Genomic DNA, 23,517 nt, shown 5'->3' with positions numbered 1-23,517 from the left:
CCAAGAGAGCATGACAATTTTTAATGAACACAAATTAACTTCTCACTGTTGTTAGAATTTTTCCCTAACAGTATATTACTCACAAAATGCACTCAAGAATGTTGCTGAATTTAAATGCGAGTAGCAAAGAGACTTAATTATTCATCAGAAAAAGAAATGATCACCACCATTATTAACATCATTATCAGCACCTTCAAACATTCAACACGAACAAGATGTTTAGCTGAATAAATGAGAAGACATATTGTTTACATCCAAATACTTGTAATCAATAGGAATATTGTTTCCCTAAAGCTGTACCAATAAGTGATTTGCATAAGAAATTTTTTACAACAGCAATGTGTTAAGTGATAAAGGCAAAAATACAAATATTTTACAATTGTGGTCTCAACAAATGTGCATATTAATGTTTCGTGAAATGGTCACTTTAGAATATGCATGCGTAGGTTTATCCAAGTTTACAATGAGCACATCAGAGGGCTTGACAATACCGATAACATAACTTCATGCTCTTGTGTGAGAGCACAGGTGTACATATGATAATTTTATTTATATGTTTGAAATAATTTATATTTAAGATGAAAATGTAAGAGTTGTATAAATTGTTTTAATCTAAAACTTTCAGATCTTTATTTCTACTAGGAAACAACACAAAAATATCAATTTTGTGTGACTTTATCATTTGGTATACTCAAGTCAACTGAACTGGATTGATTTTTTTGAACTTTGATGCAAAATTGATCTCAATGAATTGTTGATGAGAATAGAAAAATGAGAAAATACGAATTCCTGTCTCTGTTTGTCATTTTTTTTAGGCCTAGAAATTCATTCAGCAAGTGATGGCTAACAGGTACTCATGGTAAAAGATAAAACTCACAAATAATTCCCTTATGAACAATTATCCCATGGAATTCTTGATCTGATATTATTGAAAGAAATAGATACTGCCTGCATATGTAAAAGAGGAATATACCGGCCTAGTTATATATTTTCTTCTTTCCTTCCTTCCTTCCTTCTTTCCTTCCTACTTTCCTTCCTTCCTTCCTTCTTTCCTTCCTTCCTTCCTGTCTGACTATTTTTGTGACAGTTCTTGAACTCTATGCCTTAGTACTGTTCCTGAGCTTTATTCAAGGCAGGAACTCATACTCAAGCCACAGCTCCACTTCAGACATTTTGGTAGTTTCAAACTACAATCCTTAGATCTCAGCTTCAGGGTAGCTAATATTTTAGGTGTGAACCCTGGCATCCAGCTTATTTTCTTCTCTTCATAGGCATGCTTTTGTGAAACCTAGAACTAGTGTTACCTGTGTGAGTACTTGTCTGTCATACCACTCTAAAAATGAATTGCAAATGAGCTCCCTACCTAGACAGTCAGAATTAAATTTCTGAGTCATGGTTTTAGTACAGGAACAATTTTGTTGATCCAATATCTTCTTATTTTATAGTTTTATTTATTTCTTTAATTGTGAAAATACTGTACAGAGGAGTTACAATCACATGGGCAAGATAACGAGTTCATTTCTTATCAAGCATTGTAGCCTCCTCTTTGTTTCCCCTTCCCATCCCTTCCCATCCTCCCCCCCACCTCCCCCCACCCGACCCTCCCCCCCACCCCTATTGTTAACAGCTCTTTTTCCCTAAAGATCCAGTTGTTACAGCTGCAATGTGTAAAAAAAGTACACATTCAACTTTTTATTCATTTTTATTTAATTATTTTTATATCATAAAAGTCTGTTGTTAATAAATTTTCTCAGGTTATCTTCCCTGAAGTAATCTTCTCTGTTATCCTTTCTAGGTTCTAACATCTGACTCTAGAACAATGTCATCTCATAACAGAATTATTCAATACCGTTTAATCAATTAAATACTTCTTATTTTCTTTCTTTCCATAAGGCAAGCTATGCCCTTTAACCCCATTTTAGAAATTACACTAAATATACTATCCTGTGTACATATTCTTTATATGCTTTTCCATGGCTCCATATTGTCTGTGTACCAGGTGGCAAATAGACTCCATGTTATTGCCTAATGCCAGCTGTACCTGAAGTGTTGGGTAAACAATGACTCCAAAAGTGGGTTTCAGAATTAAATTGGAAATATAGTGATTGATTAGTGATGTTTGTGGCACAGGTAAAAATGGCACTTACCACCTATATAGTATGAGACTTAAAAACAGTGAACTAGAGCATCATGCCAGCATGTATCCTGCTGTGTCTATGTAGATGAAAGTGATTATGACTTGAAACTCTGATATACATTGTTAGGAAAATGGACCCCAATATATCAGGATATACATGACTTAACTAGGTTGCGCAGTAGAATCTGTTTAGCCTCTCTATGTTAACAGGATTGTTATAAAAACTAAATGTGTCTGTGTATAAATTTAGAGAAATCCCTGATACAAGACCTCTAAAATACTTATATTAGTATAGCACTTTTATAATTTATAAAACACAGCACACAGAGGTATCTGTATGTGTACACACTGACTACTTTGGGATCAAGAAAAGAGAGTAGAAAAATAAAGATATATTAAGTGAAGTAAGCCAGGCCCAAAGAAACATAGGTCTCATGGTTTCCTTTATTTGCAATTACTAGTATATGGCTGAGACAAGCAGAAAAGGTCAGATAAGTTGATGTTAGGGGAAATGAACCCCAAGATAAGGATTCATGTTTTTTTTCTTTCTTGCGATTGTTTCTAACACAATTATATGATGGGTTTTTTTTTTGTTGCTTTGTATGTCCCTCCCCCACGATATAACCGCTGTTTTCATTGTATTTGATGTTGGTATACTTTGTGGAAGGGAAGAAAAAAAAACAAATTGTTTAAATAGGGATACAGGTGGACCCATTGCAACAATTAGATGTACAAGATGTTATGTCAAAAAACAAACTTTAAAACTTTGGCTGGGGTGGAGGGAGGTGGGGGAGGGGGAAGGGGGTAAGAGATGGGAAGGGATGAGAAGGGTGCTTCATAAGAAATGTACTCATTATGTTGCCCATGTAATTGTAACCCCTCTGTATGGTATGTTCACAATAAAAAAAAAAAAGAAACAAAAGGGAAGAGAATGTGATTATAAAACTCAAGCATATCCTACAAATTGAGAAAATTGTGGCAAACAGTGAGGTTGGGAGGGGCAGGGGAAAATAATGAAATGGGTGGCAATAGTCAAGATACAGTATATTCATAAAGTATGTTGTTGAATGGCAACTCCTTTGTACAACTACTTAAAATGAGAAAAAATACCTTACCACTACATATAAAAAGACAAGTTATCTACATATACAGATATATTTACATATCCATAAGCACCTAATATAAACATGTAAATGTGTTTGTAGCATGCATGAATATTACATTTATATAAATATACCCATATGGAGAAATTGCTTTGGATATCACAGGAAGTTTCTGACAATTCTATTTTCTGCTACAGCAACAATTTAACTAAAAGTAATCAAATAAAAAAGTTTATTTTTAAAATGGGAAATAAGAGAAATTGATCTTCCAATGGAAACTAATTAAACTATGCATGCTTGGATAACACAACAGGCACCATGCTTCCTCAAGGTGTTTGCATTAATTGTATTCTTCACTTGAAGAGATTGTCACTAAATATAAACCTGGTTATCCCTCCTAGGACTGCCTACATGCCATTTTCTCGATGAAACCTCGCCTTGTCTATTTCTGCACACAATGCCTTTGGCACAGCATACATTAGTTGACTTTATTTTGTTCTGTTTTTTCTTCTACTGTGCTAGTTGCTTCATATACACATAAATACAATATGTTTACAAATATATATACATACACAGATAGATAATTATATATTATATAAATTATAGAAATAAACTGTATATAGTATATAATATATCGATACGTGTACAGGCATATTATATATATACAATTTTTGGTTTTGCTTTCCATTTTAGAATATAAGATTAATCAGAAGTTTGTTTATTGTTGTATAAACATGGCTTACATGATTGACTTCTACATAGTACAAGTGCGATATTATGGAAAATCAATGAAGAGAGAGTCATTTATTTGAAAGCAATGGGCATATTTAGGTATTCAAATATAAGAATCAATTATAAACTTCCCACCTTGTATGTAGGGCTTGATGCTTTATTTAGAGATGAAAGAAATGGAATAGGCCTTTTCAGTAAGCTATTTATTTTATACAGAATATTTTGAAATTGTCATGTCGCTATGATATGACACGTAAGGTGGAAGATTTAGTAACGAATAAGGAAAAATGTTAACAATAACAATAATAAATACATTTATGTCTGTACGTTTATCTTGCTTAATTTGATATTTCAGAGAAATTAAAAATCTAAAATCTATTTCAGAAGATTGTGACAAAGACTTTAGTCTGATGTGACACAAGAGGAAGGAAATTGAAGGTGAGCATAATCTCTGAGGGCAAAGTCAGGGGAAAGGTGAAAAGCTTTTGTTCCTTCCATATCAATAAAAGGCCATTTCTAGAAACATCTTGGGATGTGTGATTGCTATTCATGGAAACTGTCAGTTTCTGAAGTCCGTCCTGTAACAAGGTAGGTGAATGACAGGCCGTGGGCCAGTATCTTGACAACCAAGATCTTAGCTTGCAAAAATGCAGGTTAAAGGAAAACTAAATTAAGAGCATAAGATTATTATGATTTTTTTATTCACTGTTACTTATACCTACTGTGAATCCAAAATGTCGCTTTTATTTTAACCATTAAGACAGTCTATTTTTTTCTGGTTCTTATTTTGCCAGAATATCCAAATGAGTTTGAGGGAAAAGGTCAATTACTCAATCACCAATTGAATAGCAATATATTAGGTTTTAAGACTATAGACTTAATATTAAGGGAGTTTTATTTCAATGTTTTGGCATTAAATGTAGTCATTATGGCTTTTGAATATATTGTTTTTATTCCTCCCCAAGTAATCCTTTCTATAAAGTATGTTATCAATGTTAATTAAACAGGGACCATAAAAAGTCCTTAAGTCATTTTTAGAGGATATCTTCAAAGTAGTTTCATAATACTACTTAATATATGCTTGCAATCAGAAGAAACTACCGTAGTCCCTGTAGGATAAGAGCACAGGAAAAAAAATGAGGTGTGTATATATACCACTGATAAAAAAAAAATAAGAGGTTTCCCAGAATCTACCACAGAGCACTATGTCAGTTAAGGATCAGAGGAAAAGGGATGAGCAAAGGACAAAGTTTAACTGTATGATGTAGTTCCAGTAGAGATTCAAACTGATCCTATGAACTGTGAGTATCTCCCAGAGTTGTTGTAGGGAGACAAGGCAAGCAAACCTTCTACTCAGCATTCAGTTTTTGAGCATAGGCTCTCCCACAGTGGGGAGGGAGTAGAATGAGGATGTATATTCTTACAAGAGACAGACAGCCTCCTTTTGGGAAGGGCAATTCCCACAGAGACACATAATGGCATGCCATTAGCAGCCAACCCTCTGGAGAGATGGAGAAATGAGGCTCAGTCAAAAGTGGGATCTGGGTGCTACATCTCAATATCCTCCACAGCGCACTAATTTTTCAACGAGCTTGTCTATGTGCAGATAGCTTGCTTGTGGGTCATGGTGCTGCTCTTCAGTAACTCACATGGGACATGCTGAGGTTATGATGCAGCTAATAGCAATACGGGCAGAACTTACTACTTTTATCTCCCTTCTCTGCTTTCTATTCTGGATTTCTCTTACCCTGGGTTTTCCTCACTTCTGCTACTTTCAGTAAGTCATGTGAGGAATCTATACAAAATGAATTTTTAAAGGGTTTCATCTGATCCTGTCATCATCTACTTCTACACAACTGCTTCATTTGCCCAGCCTTAGTCACAATTAAACAGAAGGGTACTGCACAATATTCTTGTGTCAAAATGATTACTTCTGCTTCTGATGATCAATACCAGCTCCCTTCAAGATATTAATGTTATATTTCAAGCACAAAGCAACTTGATGTTAGTAGTAGCCTCAAGTTTAATAGAACTCTGACTTGCACCCTTTGAGGAATCCTTCCCTCCTTCCCTTCTTCCTTCCCTCCCTTCCTCCCTCCCTCCCTCCTTCCTTCCTCTCCTTCCTTCCTCTCCTTCCTTCCTTCCTTCCTTCCTTCCTTCCTTCCTTCCTTCCTTCCTTCCTTCCTTCCTTCCTTCCTTCCTTCCTTCCTTCCTTCCTTCCTTCTTTCCTCTAGGACTTTCAGACCTACAGAGAGTAAAGAATCTGGGAGAATAAACATAAACTTTTCAAGTATGTCATACTTGTGTATTGTTAATTCTTGTTTCCCATTCTGAAGAGTCTGAATGTTGGAAACCAGTTCCTCACAGTGCATTCTCTCCAAGTGGTTCCTTGAACTGGTCTCCAAACTGGGCCCTAGACTTCTCTATATCCAATCCCAGATGTATGTTATACACACTCCAGGAGATCTCTCTCCAGGACACCTATTCTTATGCTTAGAGAATCTGACAACATCCAGCTCATCCTGCAGAGCTCTGGCACAATGGCCAAATACTTTCTCCAGTGTCATACTGTAAGGAAATGTTGGTGAGAACTATTATTTTTTGTTTCTGATTGTGTGGCCTTGCTCCAATAGTTTTGTCAAGAAGCAATTTGTAATCCCTTTTCTAGGGTTAGCTGTAAATACTAAATGCCATCTTTCTCCATCATGAGCACTGTTCACACTGTAGCATCTATAACCTTCATGCAGCATGAATGATAGACCTGCTCTGCCTACTGCTCACACTTCCTGCAGTGCCATGACCTGATCTGTGCCCACACTCAATGGTGACATTCTCCCTCCCCATCGCTCAGCCAACCTCTACCTTCTGGAGATTACTTGATTGAAATGCTAGCCACTTGCTCATCTATGTCAAGAAGCATGATGTGGCTGGTACAGTCAGATGGAATGGTATAATACGGTGAACAAATCTGACTGGAACAACTTCTTTTTGCACTGAGTTGCCAAAGTATCGGTAAGTCAGCATAGCTCTGAAAATAGAATGTAATTTATATGATTGTGCTTCCCATATGAATGCAACATTCTACTTCTTTTTTATCTTGGGGAGAAGAAAAAATTGCCTTTTCCGGATAAACAGTCATGTATCACATACCTGAGTTCCTGTGTGTATGCTAGAGTAGAATTCTTTTGACTATGTTCACAAGAGTTAGACAAATTCATTTTTTCACAAACAAAATTTTTAAATGCTGAAAAATCAGTATGTATATTCTATTCCTTTATGAGTTCAGATGTTAGAATCAAAGAGACACACCTTATTTCCTAGATCTGTCAGATTCCAATGGAATGACTTTATAAATTCCTCTCCCCTACTGAGGACTGGTTACCTTATCTTTAAAACTGGAAGAACTCTTAGTAAAAGTACATATGTATGATACAAAGGCTTTGTACATTTTTAATTAATTAATGGAACCAAAATATACTTAATAATGTGCCTAAAAGATAATAAGCACTTAGCAAACAGCATAATAACTAACATAACAAATGACTGATTCACAAATGGATGAGATTCTATTATCTGCATGCTTATGTAAATGAAGCTTTATAATTGGAAATTTCTTATCATTTCAAAAACTGTCCTTATCCCTAATGCCAACTGTACTGATCATCACAATGAGCATTGGAATAGGTACAATTTCCCCATTTCACAGTTTCATAAGATGGCAGTTGGTCAGCAGAACCACACATCCTTTTGCCATTCAGAAGCAGAATACTGACAACAGGCTTTGGACACACACTTTCTTTGTCCCCCATCTCCTTTTTTTGTTCATTTCCATTGTGAGGATTTAATACAGCCTCATCAAGTTCTCAAAGGGCATCACAGAAAGACATTTATTTCTCTCAAAATGTCAAAAATAAAAATGTCCAATTCCAAGAACTGTTTGTTTAGCTTATAGGTATATTAGACTTTATTAACAGGAGCCTTCTTATGAGTTTTATTTATTTTTGCATTTCATTTTTTGCAGTTCTTTACTTTGCATTTCATCATAAAATGCAAACTGAAACATTCAGACTAAATCACGTACTAAACAGGAAAAAAAGTGAGAGATGATCATTGGGCAGTGGTTGGTGGTAATCATGTTGGTGATTTTATTCAAAACATGAATGAATGATTTTGCACTGTGTGTTAATTTGATTTAGCCATTTGTCCTTAATTATTGCCTCTCTCTCCTCCAAGATACATTTCAATATATCTGTATCTACACATGTCCAATAACTTCTCTTTTTCACTTGATAAACATTTTTAAAGTATTATGGGACATTATTCTAAATTATTCAGGTCATACTCATGTGTATAGAAATTATGTGTATGACATACACATAAATGTATGCATATGTACACAGACATATAAGATCACCCATCATGGATTTTTGAAAGTAGTTTCTCAATGCAATTTGTTGACCACATTAATGGGAATTTAGCTATCAGCCCTGAAGTTACTCAGACTGAATCAGAAGGCAAGGATGGCTAACCCACTGACTTTTTAGATGTATTAAAAGACTTCCATTAGAAATTTGAAGGGCTCGAATGGAGTGAATTTAAAGGCTTTTGTGTCTTTGCTTGACAACAAGTAGGAAAATAAATTCTGGGAATAAGTAATATACAGAATCTTTCCATTTTCTTTTGATACTTTCCTTCACAGATAAATACAGTTGGCTTAAATTATACAAAATTAAAAAATATTCCTCTCTTTGCCTATTAAGTGCTAACCATAATTATGTTAATTAAAACTTTATTATCAGATTTTTCTGTAGAGGTCATCTTCTGTGGCATTTAATGGTAATAACTTGTTAAAGTTCTTACTAGGTTTTTTAAAATTTCAATTGCTATGTACAGTGAAGGGGTTTTTTTTCCTCTTCAAATACATCTTGTTGACTTATCAGCTTTATTTAATGATGAATCTCAATCCCTCCTCTTTGAAAAAGTTTCTTCATTGTATTATGCAGATGTTTACATCTTAACTCATACTAATCATACAAATCACTACTAATCATACTCTCACGGCCTTGTGCTATTTTCTTTTTACTTTCCCAAGCTTTATTTGAGCATATTTGCTAGTTCTATAGATATACACAGAACATTTAATTCTGCATTATGAATATTTAAATAGTCTCATTATGTTTTTTGGCTCCAAGAACTCTAAGGGTTTTCTTATTTATAACACCCATCCATATATTTCTTTCTACCTTTCCAAAGGTTTCTTCAATCTTTCTACTACTGGCCACATCAATTCACTAGTCCTTAACCATAAAATTGAGCTTTCTCTACAAACCTGCTTCTTTCAAATGTTTCCAATTTGCATTCAAACTCATTCTGCATAGTGCTTAGACCAAAACCTGGACTATCTTGATCCCTCCCTCTTATGCCCCACAGACCTTCTTATCACTATTCAATGTACCTTTGTCAGCAGGACATTCTGAGAACATTTTTTTTCTCTCTTTCACCATTATCCTGATGTAATACACTATCGTCTCTGGATAGTATCGCTAATCTCTCCTTCAGTCTTATTTTTCTGTAATTTATTTTCAGCACAGCTTTGAGATTTATCTTGTTATAGAAAGGAAGTCTGACTATGTTAGCCTCTGCTCAAACTCCTTGAGCACCTTTCCGGCCTTCTCTGACTAAAAGCAAATACATCTCTGGTAGATTAACTCTCTGACCTGGCCCTTGTGTCTTCATCCTTCTCCCCTCTCAGTGTTCTCTGCTCCAGAATAAGGGTCCTCCTTGCTGATTTCTAATATCCCAAACATCTAGCTTTGTTTTTCACCTGCTGTTCCTCCTACTTGCAATTCCATTTCTAAATTCAAGAGTCCTGTCTTTCTATATTTGTTCAGATACTTCCTAGTCAGATAAAGGACTTTCCACTGTACTTTATTGGTGATACTGCTAACTCCTTGAATTACTTGTTCCTCTTTCCTTACTTATTCCATGCCCTCTTGAAAAAGGCAAAAGAAAAATAAATTAAGGAGAGAACATATACAAACAGGATAAGAAAGGAAACATCAGGCTCATTATACTTGAATTCTTTTGTTATTGAATATCTCAAGGCAAAATTTTTTACTGTTTTGTTTGATTTTTGCCTGGAGTTGATCTTATACATTGTTTGAATATTTATTAAAAAGAGCTGTATGTTTCAAAATGTAGTAAGGTTTGTTTCCTGTCCACAAATATTATGTCAGAAGCAGTTTTCACATCTAATATATAGTGTGTGAATGGCATTATTTTTCTCTCAATGCAATAAAACCAAAGTTGAAAATGTCATGTGTCATTTAGTAGGTGCTTAAATATGTTTCTCTACCTCAGTCATCTTCAAAACTTTTTATTTTAAAATAACTTGCATTGATCTTTTATAAAACTGTATCTCCTTTAAATTTAATGGTTATTTTATTGCCATTGATCTCATCATTCCAATAATACTTTGGCTTTGTACTGTAATGAATGGATGCAGTCAACTTGTTCAACACAAATGTCATCAAGGAATAATAATAATAATGTGTAAAATAGAATAAATATTTCATATAAGAAGATAAATCCATAGTCTAACTTGAAGTCTGATACGTCATCTATATAAAAATATAACAATTCAGGCACTAGATGCAACATTATACAACATGATATAACACTAGAGTTATACTTGTATAGAATGTAAATATAAAGCTATAGGTAATTATATAGCTGGATCTCCCACTCAACTTTCTTCTTTTTACCCCACAAAAATAAAATGAACAGAAAAATTTCTAGGATATAAGGCTAGACTATTATGTTCCTAAAACTCAGTTTTCTTTCTTAGTCTCTTTAATCTTCTCTCTAGGTGAAAATAAGATAAAAGAGAATGACAATTTACATTGTCAAAAATAGCAAGATTTTAGGAAAATGTAATATAGTGGCTATCATCACATAATCTAGAGAAAAATGCCCGAGTTCCCTTCATGCACTCGCTCTTGCTAACATTTGTTCCAGGAGGGCATTTCTTATCCTTTTGTCTCACTTTCTTAAACTACTAATTGGAAATGTTAATAGAACCTGTATTACAAGATTCTTTCTAAGATTAAATGACTGTTTCTATATGCACTGATATTTACATGTTAAATATTTGTTTAATGACTAATAAATAGGGAAAATACAAGCAACCCCTACATTCCCACAAGTTCTCTCTCCATGAACTCAACTACATTGAAAAAAAGATAATATCTTTACTGAGCATGTATATAAATAGACTTTTCTCTAAATAACCCAACTGTTCACCTACTACTCACATGGTCCTGGGTATAAGTAATGCAGAGATTAATATTTAAAGTATGTAGGAGGTATAGTTATGTGAAAATGTAATTTTTTTGTATGCTACTTGAGCACCTGTAGATTTTGATGTGGTAGAGAGTCTGAACAAATCCCTCATGAATACAGAAAAGAAATAACCATGTTGTAGAACCAAAGTACATTCTACAGGTAGAGGAAAATGATTTATTTAGAGGGAAATTTGATTACTGAGAGTTTAGATTTGATAAAGACTTGTCTACAGAGAAAATAATTAGGTCAAGAAGAAACAATCTTTTCCTTCCTTTACCACATTTGTTGTCTTTTAATTTGAACTGCATTTAATTACAAGCAACTTTTAATTCCCTTTGGTACTGAAAACTTTGTAAGAATGCTCAAACTTATATTATTTGTACAATAACATTTCTCTGTGTGTTTATATGCATATTCAGGACTCTTTATTTATCTATTCATAGACAATAGACACTGGTTTGAATCAAGTTTCAGTATTCAATTTTTTTAATCCTACTTTTTAATTAGAAAATTACTTAAAAGCAAAACACAGATACTTTATTCAAACCTACAGTAATGAAAACTTTCCAAGTTTATTGTCCAGAGTTAAAATATTTCAAATATTCTAAGAAATATTAATTGGACAAATGGGTGGAATGAACCTTCATTTCTAGACAATTACCCATCGTATTGTATATTCTGAGTTTTATCATATTAGTTTAAAATTTTTTCTTATCTAAATGGAAACAAATTCTAGCATTTTACAATTGAAGGTAAAAGAAATTATTGTTTCACTAATCTTTTGCTATAAGTAACACAAATTCAACTTTATACTATCTTAATACCCTTAATAAAATGTTTAAATTTTTTCTTTTATAATCCGATCATAAATAGTAACAGATACTTACCAGTTTGTAACTCTTAAATGTTAGAGTCAAACCTATTCATTATTGATTGTTACTGATGCATTTCTCTTGGTATATGAACTATTAGGTCATACATGGTATTATACTTTTACATTTAAGGTTTAAGAAAAATGAATTGCAGTATATTTTTCAACATAGAAAACTTAAGAATGTTTTCTCTCAAACACAAGTTCCCTGTATGAACTTTTCCCTGGATATACCTATGTTTGACTCAGGACTGAGCTTGCTTAGCTATTCTCTGCCGATCTATATGTCATTGGATACCTATAATGGATTAATATGGTCCCACATTGCTCTTAAATCTTTTATTAAATGTGAGTTTTATCTCTCTACCGCTATTCTGTCCTTGAAACTGGCTGGAGTTGGTGACTGGGCCTAGTTGAAGCTGAGATCAGGGGCTCTATCTCTACGAGCAAAGGGGTAGTGTTTATATGTGATTCAAGTCACAGGGAAGTGTAGGAACATTTCAGTCTGAGACCAGCCCTAGGTAAAACATATGAAAAATAACTAAAGCCACAGTGGGTGGGGATGTGTTTCAAGTGGTAGAGTGCCTGTCTAGTGAATGTGAGGCACTGAGTTCAACTCTAGTATATGTAGAGGGAATATACCTTGTCAATTTTTTAAAAAACTTAATCTTTAGAACACAAAATGTTGGAATGCTCCTTGGATTCTGTCCACTGTGGTCTAAGATGTTGAGCATACATGTAGAAGGGCCATGCAGAGGAAAAGTGATGAACTCCAACTCAATGTTCCTTGCCGACTGCTACTCTCTTTGCCCAGCCTACTCAAACCCCAGCCCTAACCTATGTGTACTGAAGCGGACCCTTGGAGAGCACCCATAATCATGGGAATGTCAAAACTCACTGTTCTTGCTGTTTTCATTCACCAAATTTTGGAACAGAGAAAGAGAGTCAAGGATTTAGTCTCCTTTTCTTGGAAGGTCAGAATGGAGGTTGATCTCATTTAAGGTCAGTTTAAACAGCTTTTGTATTTTATTTCAATTTTCCTTTGCTGATTTTTTTTGTACTAGAGTATGTTATTTGAGGCCACAGATAGAGCTCTTTGCATGTACCCACATCTATTAACACATTTTCATGCATGTGGAATTCTGATGACCTGCCTTTCAGATTGAATCACATACAAAAAAATAAATAAATTCAAACACCAGATCTTCTGATATAAGTCTAATCTTTTTGTTTGTTTTGTCTGTTGTGGGGCTTGAACTCTGGGCCTGGGCACTATCCCTCAGCTATTCAGCTCAAGACAAGCTATTTACCACTTGAGCCACACCACCACTTCTGGTTTTCTGAGTGTTTTATTGGAGATGAGTCTCAAGGACTTTCCTGTCTGGGCTGGTTTTGAACTGTGATCCTGAGTGGTTCTGAACTGTGATCCTGAGTGGTTGGATTACAGGTCTGAGCCACCTGCACCTCTGCTAAGGCTAATCTTAAAGATAAAAGAATTTAGATTAAAGTAGCATTAATAACCAATACAAAGGGGCTTACCCAGGCTTACACAGAAATTTTTGAAAATGGTCTTTGCATAGTTGGACAAAGGTGTTCTGATTGAACACATCAGAATTAACTATCAATTGTTTGTTTAAACTTACAACTGAAATACTGATTATTGTTAGAAATACAGTCATCTGTGACATGTGAACTGCAATTAAAAAAATACCCTGAAGTTAAAAATAGAACTTACTCTCCAAGTCAAGTATATACTCAGTCAACAGATGGGAGTGGAAAAGTGGTAGTCTGGAAAAATACCGTAAAAATTAAAGTTAACATGACTGCATGCGCCTTCTACTTCTAACTTTATGCATGTGCTTGAATGAATAATCACACCATCCACACTTAACTAAAATATTCTGAGATAGGGGCTGCAAGCAAGACCACAAACTTGTGTAAGAACTGTAATACACAGTCCAACTCAGCATCCTGGATTCGGTAAGCAGAATGATAGCACCTCTATTTCTTTCAGAATTTTTTTTTTTACAGTAGAAAGGAACATGTCTTAATACAATAGAAACAATTTTTAATTCCAAGTACACTTTTAGGGTTTTGTGTTTACTTTTCATGTTTACATCGATTCCTAGATTGGGAAATGCAGCTTTCTCAAACAGTACTTCAAATTCTTTAACTTGCGGACTAAGTCATCCAAGAAAGCTTCTCCGTTCCATTCCGTTCCGTTGCTTCCCGGAGTTCCTATTTTGTGTAGTATAATAATGGAATGAAATACATAGTAAAAAAAAAAAAAGGAAAATATAAAATGTGTGTATGTGTGTGGGGGCGAAGGAGGGGCAGGGGATTACATCCCTTGCTCCCTAGATTGTTAAATTTCACGGAAACAAAACTTAAAGGTGATTTTTAATATAAAGGAAACGTTGAGTCTAACTAACTATAGCTATCTATGTAAATGGTCTATCTATCTATCTATCTATCTATCTATCTATCTATCTATCTATCTATCTATCTATCTATCTCATTTGTGTTATCCTTTTCTAAGTCGCAAAGTGATTCCCACATGCATTACAGTATTAAGCTTTATTTATGAAGTCATACATCCCGTCTCTATTGTTCAAGTACCTTTTAAATGAGTAGCACGGGAAGGTTAAGGCATGACTCTTCACCATCAAATCTATGTCTTTTTCAAGTGCAGTCCTTAAATGACAAAGCGAGGAAAGGGGAGGGAGAAGGAAGGTAAGAGGAGGAGGGAGGGAACTAGCTAGCTAGGAAGGCCTGGGAGAAGGGAGGGGGGGGGGAAGAGGAGATTGGAGGGAAGGGACAAAGATGGGTCAGAGGAGCTGGGGAAGAAGGAAACGAGACAAGCAAATACCATCTGGAGTCCACAGTCTCACCCAAACATGTGGGTGTAATCTAGGCTGTAACAAAGACGTGGCCACAGTGTTTCTTTGGGGGCACGGGAGGGGCTGTTAGAGCCCATGTTGCATGTGCACCTGTCACCTTATCTAAGTCTTCTTTCTGAAGCTGTTTGGGGGTGGGGGCGGGTGTCCAGGTCCTGGGTGGGCAGGGAACGCTGCTAGGCCCCGCTCGGGTCCCTTAGGCGGCTACAGGTTTGCGGGGTGCGCCCCTCTCCAGATGTTCCGGGGAGGAAGAAGTCCATCCTCCGCCAGAGAGTTAGCCGGATCCCCGGGTTTCCGGGGGGGGGGGGGGGCCCGGCGGGAGCAGGAGGCCTGGTCGGAGAGGGACAGGGAGCCCTCGCAGCGACCAGAAAGCACGGAGCGCGGGCGTGCCAGGCGTGGGAAGGAGGGGAGTGGCGTGGCCAAATCTTCAACCAGGGCCCCGGGTGTATTGTTTTTTTCAGACCCAAGTGGAGCTGCCTTGGGTGTCCACGGTGGTTGTCCTCTCTAGAAGCTTCCCTGGCCTCGCTTGGGGATCCTCTGCCTTCCTTCCCCCACCCCATCCCACCCCCCTCACGTACCTGGCCTCGGCGCAGGACTCGCGGCCCCGGGAAAGCTCTCGCCGCGGGTGGGACCCAGCGAGCCCGGGTCGCCGCCGCCGCCGCCACCGTCACCGCCACCGCCACCGCCCGCCTCTCCGCGCTCTCGCACCCCGGCGGCGACACCATGCAAGAATCCCGGAGAAACCCGAGCGCAGCCGGCGACTTTGCCTCCGGAATGTCTTTTGGGTGAGACGAGAGGGGAGCAGGTGGCCCCGTAAAGAGACGATCCGTGCAGCCAGGGAGCCCCGACATCCTCCCCACCCCAGCAGCGTCTTCGGGGGGCGCCTCGCCTCCTCCCTCCCCGTCCCCCCTTTCCCCGCTCCTCTCCAGGCTGGAGTCCGGTTGGGTTGCGGTAGCGTTGCCCGCCCCCCCCCCCCCCCGCTCCCCGCCACGTCCCTCCCGGACGCGGGGCTCCGGGGGCTCCCCGCACGTGGCGGGCACCGGCATCGTCTCTGAGGACCACAGGCCACAGCCCGCGGGGAGCGGGAGCGGGCGACCCGGCGCCAGCGCCGCGCCGCGCACCTCCGCCCGCGCGCGTTCTCCGGGCGCCTCGCCCCCTGGCCCAGCCCGGCTCAGGACTTGGGCTTCGCCGCCTTGCACCCTCCGGAATTCAAAGGCACGCCAGCCTCGCGGTGCTCCGGGCTGGGGGGTGGGGGGCGATGCTGCCGTGGGCTCGCTCCTTCCCTGGCCGGCGGGGGTGGGGTGGGGTGGGGTGCGGGGAGGGGGGGCAGGATGGTGACATGAACCGCGGCGCGTGAGAGCGTCACGGGAGGCAGGGGCCGAGATTGATGGGCAGAGCGCTGACTTCGCGGCGGATCTCATCCCCAGGACCGCGCGGGGAAGCCACGGGCTCCGCGCCCGCACTTGCTCCGGCTGGGCTCCGCGGACATCTGTAGCCTCCTGGCCTCCGGGCTCCCGGGTCTCCCCGCGCGCACCTGCCTGCCTGCCTGCCTGCCCGGGAGTGTTTATCCAGGAGTTTGTGCACCTCTAGCCAAACAATCCTGCCCGGGATACCTCGTCTCTGGAGCAGACCCCCGCCCCCCTCCCCGTCCCCCCCACACCGTCGGTGGAGTCTTCCGACACACTGGCTCCCGCGGCCGCGGCGCCGGGAGTTGAACTTGAGTTCAGGTGGGTGATCTGGGGTAGCACCAGGGGAGATGTCCAGCAGGTAAGACTAGGAAGTTCATGATGCTTCGCTGTCAGAAGCAGACACCGAGTTTCCTGACACTGGATGGGGCCAGGCCACTCCCTCTCTTCCACTTTGGCTGCTAACCTGCCCCTCCCCTGCCCACGTCTCCTACATTACCGCCTGGAGAGGGGAGGGGGGAGAAGGATGGGGGGGGTCGGAGGGCAAAAGGCAACCACAAACCACTTCCCATTTATTGAAGCATCCAGCGTGGTATTGCCCTGTTCATCATTTACCACTCGTCTATAAAACGATCATATTTACTCCACTGCTTTATATTAATGGAGGGTCAAAGAGACTTAATGATTTCCTCGGTGGAGTCATTTCTTTCTAAGCCAATAGATAATGCCTTCGTCATAGTTTTCTAAGAGGGGGAGAAAAGTAACTGTGCGTTTGTTCTGCAGATGGCCAACTCCCTCGGAATCGTGCAGACTTGGTGCTGAACACGCAGCAAAAGTTTGTAGCTTTCTCCTCAGTGGCTGGTGTTTGACCAGGGAGAGGAAACGACTTTGGATCTAAACCACAAGGAGCAGTCAGAGAACGGTCTCTAACTTTTCTTCTCGGTTACCATTGGCAATGAAGAGGAAACAGAAGAGATTTCTGCAGATGACTTTGTTATTCATGGTGGCTTTAATTTTCCTGCCCAATATTGGTCTTTGGTCTCTGTACAAGGATAAACACCTGGTGAAATCTACAGAGCCCGGGGAGCAGCAGGTAAGTGGCACCTAGAGAAAAAAGATCTCAGGAAGCTGGCTAGAGCATGAAGTACCTATCTTTGCACCTGAGGAAAGAAGCTTGTTATCTATAGCCTTGGGTTCTTATCCCAAGTTATTACAGAGCTGATTTTTGTAAGACGAGAGACTTGGAGCTTTAGATTGGCAGTTGTTTTAAGATTGCAGCTGATAACATAGTGGAGCTGTGAAATAAAGTAGGAAAGAGTAGGAGAGAAAGGTCAAAAGGAGAAGGAGGTCCCCTTTCACACTGGTGTTTTAGCTTATTTTAGCTTGAAGTGCATGAAAAGTAGCTCTTTATTTGTGGGAGGTGGATGAAGGTTTGGTGCAAGTTCAATTACCATGCTTGGTGTTTACCTTCTTGTCTTGTTTGCCTGTCGCTATGAAATTGAATTGAGCCAACTAAGTCACTAAAATTGTGAAGTAGTTTTCACAAAACCAAGCTATAGCTTTCTATGTTATGGCTGTATTTTTTTTCCCCCTCACCATGGGTTTTCACCTTGTGGAAACTTAAAAGTCTCTCCCCTGTTGCTAAGGTAGTATGGCAGGGTCTATAGCCAGAGTTATTAAGAATATCCATTCAGTTTCACAGTCTGGTGGGAACAGTTTGTTGCTAAAAGCTTTCTTCCCTCTTGAAAAGACCTTTCAGGATTATAGAATTTTTTTGTTTCTTTCTGCTTAGTATGTAACACATCTGGAGACACATGGATCATGACAATGTGTATGAACAACTGTCATGAATAAGGGTGCAAAATGTCCTTCAGAAAATACTAGGGAAAATACATATTTTAATTGTTTTTCTTATTAACCTATAAAACAGGTGTTGTAATCAAACTTTGAACAGTGGAATGAAGCCTTGTTCATGAAGTTGAAATAATACCATTCTCATTAGTCCTGTAGCTCACTTTGGAATATTAATATTTTTAATTTCAAGGGCCATCACCCCTTTGTACTATGCACTTTCCACGTATAAGTGTTAAGTAGTTTCTTTCTGGACAACAATAATATATATTAATGGCACTTGAATGTTTGTTCTTATACTTAACCATGTTTAATTTCCTTTTTACACAGTGAGTGGTTAGTTGTAAAGGATATGGAGGTAATCTACTTTTTCATTATGACAAGAAGTCATTACTTATCTCTACACTTTAATGGAAACTAATTCCTATGCATGTTCAGTAGATTGAAGTTCTGAGGAGTATTTCCATTTAGTTGTTGATCTTCATCATCATTTCTCATAGGAATTTCACTGGGTTGAAGTCAATACTGTTTAATAATCCCTGTGTAAAGAAGGAGATAGGAATTTTAGATGTGAAACTTCTTTTCCCTACTTATTTCTTCAAACTTTAATATAAAACAGGATGTTAATAGTAATTATCAGCACCCTATGCAAAGTTTCTATCCCAATGGTGGTAAAATAGGAGAAACTTGTTTATTCTTTGATTTTGCTAATTCAATTAACAATAGCCCTCTGAAGTATTTGCTGCTATCACTAACATAAAACTGTAATTAATCTTATTAATGAGATCTTTACAGTGTTCACTTTGGTTCTATTGATTTTTGACCCCTAATGAAAACAGTGTTTGTATACTGGCATTAAAAAAATGAAATGTAGCAGTTCAACTCTCTGACTTGTCCTCATAATCTTCAACGTAAGTTTTCTTGTTTCCAGTTCTTCTATAAATATCTGATAGCAATCCAGTAATGCATAGGAGAGGCACTAAAGTTTCTGACACTAGAGAGGAAGGGACACTCAGGAAATGCTGGGACTTAAAGCTATGGGAAAGTTTTGAAACCAAGAGAAGAAAAGGCACTGATTACTTTGAAATTAACTTTGGCCATATTCTTTTGTATTTATGACTAACAACAACTTTTTAACAGAAAAAAAAGAAAAAGGACATGCTCATGATCAATATTATAATTATTGGTCAAGTCATTAAATCATTAATATATTTGACTAAATGAACACTGGCATGCAATGATGAATTAAACATACTTGATATGTTGATATAGTATTTTGCTAATGTATTTGTATTTCAGTGGTCATAAACTGGCTCAAGACATAGGTTTTCAATTGAAGCATGTAAGCTGGCTATTGAGTTATTTACGTTCAGGCAATTTATTTTTAAAACACCTTTTCAAGGCTCATTCCTACATGTGCTTCATAAGTCATTTGTTACTGCATTTTTCTCTAAGTTGTGAAATGCTGTGGACAAGAATAAGATGTTGATTGAGGCATTGACATAGTAACTACTAAAGTTATTCAAAGATGTCATGTGCCTATAGAAGAGGTCTAATTTTACAGCTGTTGTGTCTACAACAGCCAGGTTGGTAGGTATTGGGCATGCCAGTCATCATAAACTTGAAAACCCTTTACATTTGTACATAGTTTAATTTTTATAATTGGCTGCTGAAAAATAATTTTTGAAACTCAAAATCATGAAGTGGTAAATACTTTTTAAATGTCCTGAGCTTGTACTTTTCCAAATCACAACAGGAAATTTTGTTCTACCTACTATTTATTTTAAATTACACTTGATTTGGAATCTGAGATAAAGCCCAAAAAAGTTCACAAGAGGAAAACACTGACAAAACTTTTTCTCACATAGGTTAGTATTTATATGCTTTTCCCCAACATTTAATTATTTTATCAGTAATTTGTATTTTGTTTTATTTAACATGTAACATTTACAACAATTCTGCAGAATATTTCATGCATTTCCACCATCTATATAATGGCAAAGAATATAAATTAAATAAAAATTCCAAATATTTATAAGTGATTTTTGCCTGTTTTTCCTTCTTAAATCTGAGAAAGATTGGTAAAATAGTTCTAATACCATAAGACAGTTCAAAAGTTTTCTGGCTTTTTTGTTATTGCGTGAGCATCTTAAAGTTGAAAATAGATTACTGAGATGAATATTCAACTTTTGAGATGTTCAAAATTTGATAAAAATTTTCAAAATTTTCTTTTAGTTATAAGACTATCATAATTATGCTATTTGCAGTGGATATACTTTGTCTTTTTGTTGTTATTGAAGTTTCTCTTTTAAATATATTTAAACATATGTATTGCAAAATGAGACAAATGAATGTCATTTAACTGATGAAGATGGTTGTGTGATTGTTGTATGCTACCTCTTAATTCCTTTCAGTTTTAAACAGGAATGTCTACTCCTCTCTGCTTTCAGATGCATGAACATTAAAGGTGTTAATTAAGTTGTAAGTTAGGATGATATATTGAATAATGCAACATTTTAAAACAAAAATACTGCCTCTGGTAGTATTATAATTCTCTTCCTAATCATTTGCTAAAGTGTATATAGAAATATACCACCCTAACACTTTCTTTTTTCAAATACTTTAAATAGATTAGACAAACATTTTTAAGTTATTGTTTGTTTAGACTTTAGATTGGAAACAAAATAAGTTACAGTAATTTTCAGACTATTCACAACATAAAAAAGGTGCTGTGATGTTTCCAGAATTTTACTTCAGACATTCTAAGAGTTGTTCAGAATGATTTCAGAAGCAACTGTCTGGTCTGCATGCTGTACATTGAACAAGTGACACACTGAGCCTTTTTGAACTTGTGGGGCATTGTTATGTTTTTGATTTTCAAAATGTCTATTTATAAAATAGAGCTATTCATGCTTGTCACATAATGAGATGCATAAAATCCCAAGAGATCACACCTTGGAAGGGAAAAATATTGTGAGGTAATGTTTTGGTTTTAGTCACAGGCAGAACTGTGCATAAGTGTCACAGAACCTCCATTAAAAAATAATAAATCTCTCCCCAGAGATTGCTCAGAATCTTTTTCCAACTCTTCAACCTTAATCAGCCCCTCACTTCAAGGGGACTCCTTTTGATGGGGAGCATTTTTCCTATGGCAGTTTAAACATGTTTGATAGCATAAAAATATCAGATAATTGGCATGCAGAATATGCAAACTGGCCTATGATGTCTTTTCTCATGCTGATCACCAAAGCTGTAAAAGTACATCTTCCTTTCTCAGCAAACACTTCAAATATTGGAAGAGCTAAGGACAGGAAATAAAAATGAAGGTTTTTTTCCCTCCTCTTCTGCACTTAGGAGAGTACATTCTCAGCACATTGGATGTGAAATAATGCATTAGTTTGAGCCATACTGTTCTTAATTAGCTGTGATGTAGATTTTAAATTAGGGTTTTAAAGGACCTTTTCTTGAATTTATGGAAAATCCATTCACAATCTCTGCAGGGTGGCACCGCACAGGCCACTGTAACAAGTGTCTTAATTATTTGCTGTGACCTAGTAGATCGCTACATGATTAGTTCATCACACTGCCCCATGGGAGACTGAGTGTGAAACACAGTCTTCTGTTTGCAATCTGGTACAAAATGAAAAAATGAGATAGTTTTTTCCCCCCACAGTCTGTTCATTTCTAGATAGACAAGCTGAAGTGAATAAATCAGCCCCATCATTCTAGAATTTTTTCTGTGAGAAGCAAAGCCAGCTGAAATATGTAGACATAGAATAAGAAAGTTTGAGTGATTTAAGTGGTGTGGAACAGAAGATTGAGGGCATTTTATTATATTTTTAAAAAATTTCAGGAGTGGTCATGACAGTTTTTAGGACGTTTGCAATCACATCTCTCTTTATAACATTTGTATACAGGTGGAACTTGCAAAGAGACATAGAAGATAATCTTATTTACAAGACAAGCTGGAATTAAAATAGGGCAAGCTCCTGCCATGGAAAAGGCATTTGGCTCAGCAATGGATATGGTCTGTGTTGCAGTCATTCCTATTCTGTCTTGCTTAGTTTGCTGATGATGGACAGTTTGAAGACAGAGTTTGTTCTTAAAACTATAAAGCAGGATTACTGGGTGCCAGTGGTCCATGCCTGTAATCCTAGCTACTTAGGAGGGTGAGATCTAGGGGTTGCAATTCAAAGTCAGCTAGAACAAGAAAGCCTGTGAAACTTATCTCCAATTAACTACAAAAAAGGTTGGAAGTGTAGCTATGACTCAGTGGTAGAACACTAACCTTTAGGGGAAAAAAAAAACAACTCAGAGATAGCACCCAGACCCTAAGTTCAAGCCCCAGGACTGAGACCAAAACAAACAAAAAATAGGAGATAATACCATATTGCTCTTCTCTTTATATTTGAATATTTGGAATAGTTGGTATTATTATGGAACCAAAGGAACAGTGGTACAAATAGGAAACTGCAGATGACAATAACTGTAAAACCAAGGCATTATGAATGAGTCACATGGTCTTCTCTGTTTTTCAGGTGTCACATCATAAGGCTATGGGGTATCTCAATCATCCCAAATGTAATTGTTGTTTGGATAGGCTATGCAACTAAGAATATATACTAGATAGGCACAAATACACACACATATGTCTGTGTATTTGTGCCTATCTAGTATATATATATGTACATATATGTGTATACATATATATATATATATAATTTATTTAAAAATTAGGTGGGATAGTACATGCTTATCATACTATCTACTCGAGAGATAGAGGTTTGATAACCATGGCATTAGGCCACCCCAGATAAAAGTTAATGAGAAGCTAGGTCCAAATCATGCTAAGTATAGTGGTGTATTCCTGTAATGCTCTGATGTTCAGGAAATGGAGGAAAGAAAATCATGGTTCCATGCAAAAGCATGAGACCCTATCTGATAAGCAAACCAAAAGCAAAATGACGGGTGTTTGATTCAAGAAATAGAACACTTGCATATTATCAAGCATGGATACCTGAGTTCCAACCCCAGTACTTCACTTCCAGAAAAAGGAAACTTGAAAAGAAGATATTCATTCTTCATTAGAATACTCATGTTGGTTGCATGCATAGAATTCAACAAAGCAGTATGATAAAAAGGGTTAAAAACACCAAGGTATATTTAGGATACGCGA

General features: G+C 37.6%; 1 protein-coding gene across 1 annotated transcript in view; it reads left to right on the top strand.

Annotated features, from left to right (window-relative positions):
* Positions 1-16,736: 16,736 nt before the first annotated feature.
* The window catches only part of Galntl6 (polypeptide N-acetylgalactosaminyltransferase like 6), an 847,322-nt gene continuing 840,541 nt past the window's right edge, over positions 16,737-23,517 (top strand). Inside the window, exons 1-2 of the mRNA XM_070016476.1 lie at positions 16,737-16,811; positions 17,274-17,583. Of these exons, the coding sequence (XP_069872577.1) occupies positions 17,446-17,583 (138 nt within the window). The 5' untranslated portion in view covers positions 16,737-16,811; positions 17,274-17,445. The remainder of the gene's footprint in view (positions 16,812-17,273; positions 17,584-23,517) is intronic.

Source organism: Dipodomys merriami, unplaced genomic scaffold (assembly GCF_024711535.1).
Source record: "Dipodomys merriami isolate MVZ:Mamm:240054 unplaced genomic scaffold, mDipMer1.0.p SCAF_12, whole genome shotgun sequence".
In the NCBI taxonomy this organism is placed as follows: Eukaryota; Metazoa; Chordata; class Mammalia; order Rodentia; family Heteromyidae; genus Dipodomys; species Dipodomys merriami.
The sequence above is the reverse complement of the archived record's forward strand: the minus strand, read 5'-3'. Positions and strand labels throughout refer to the sequence as shown.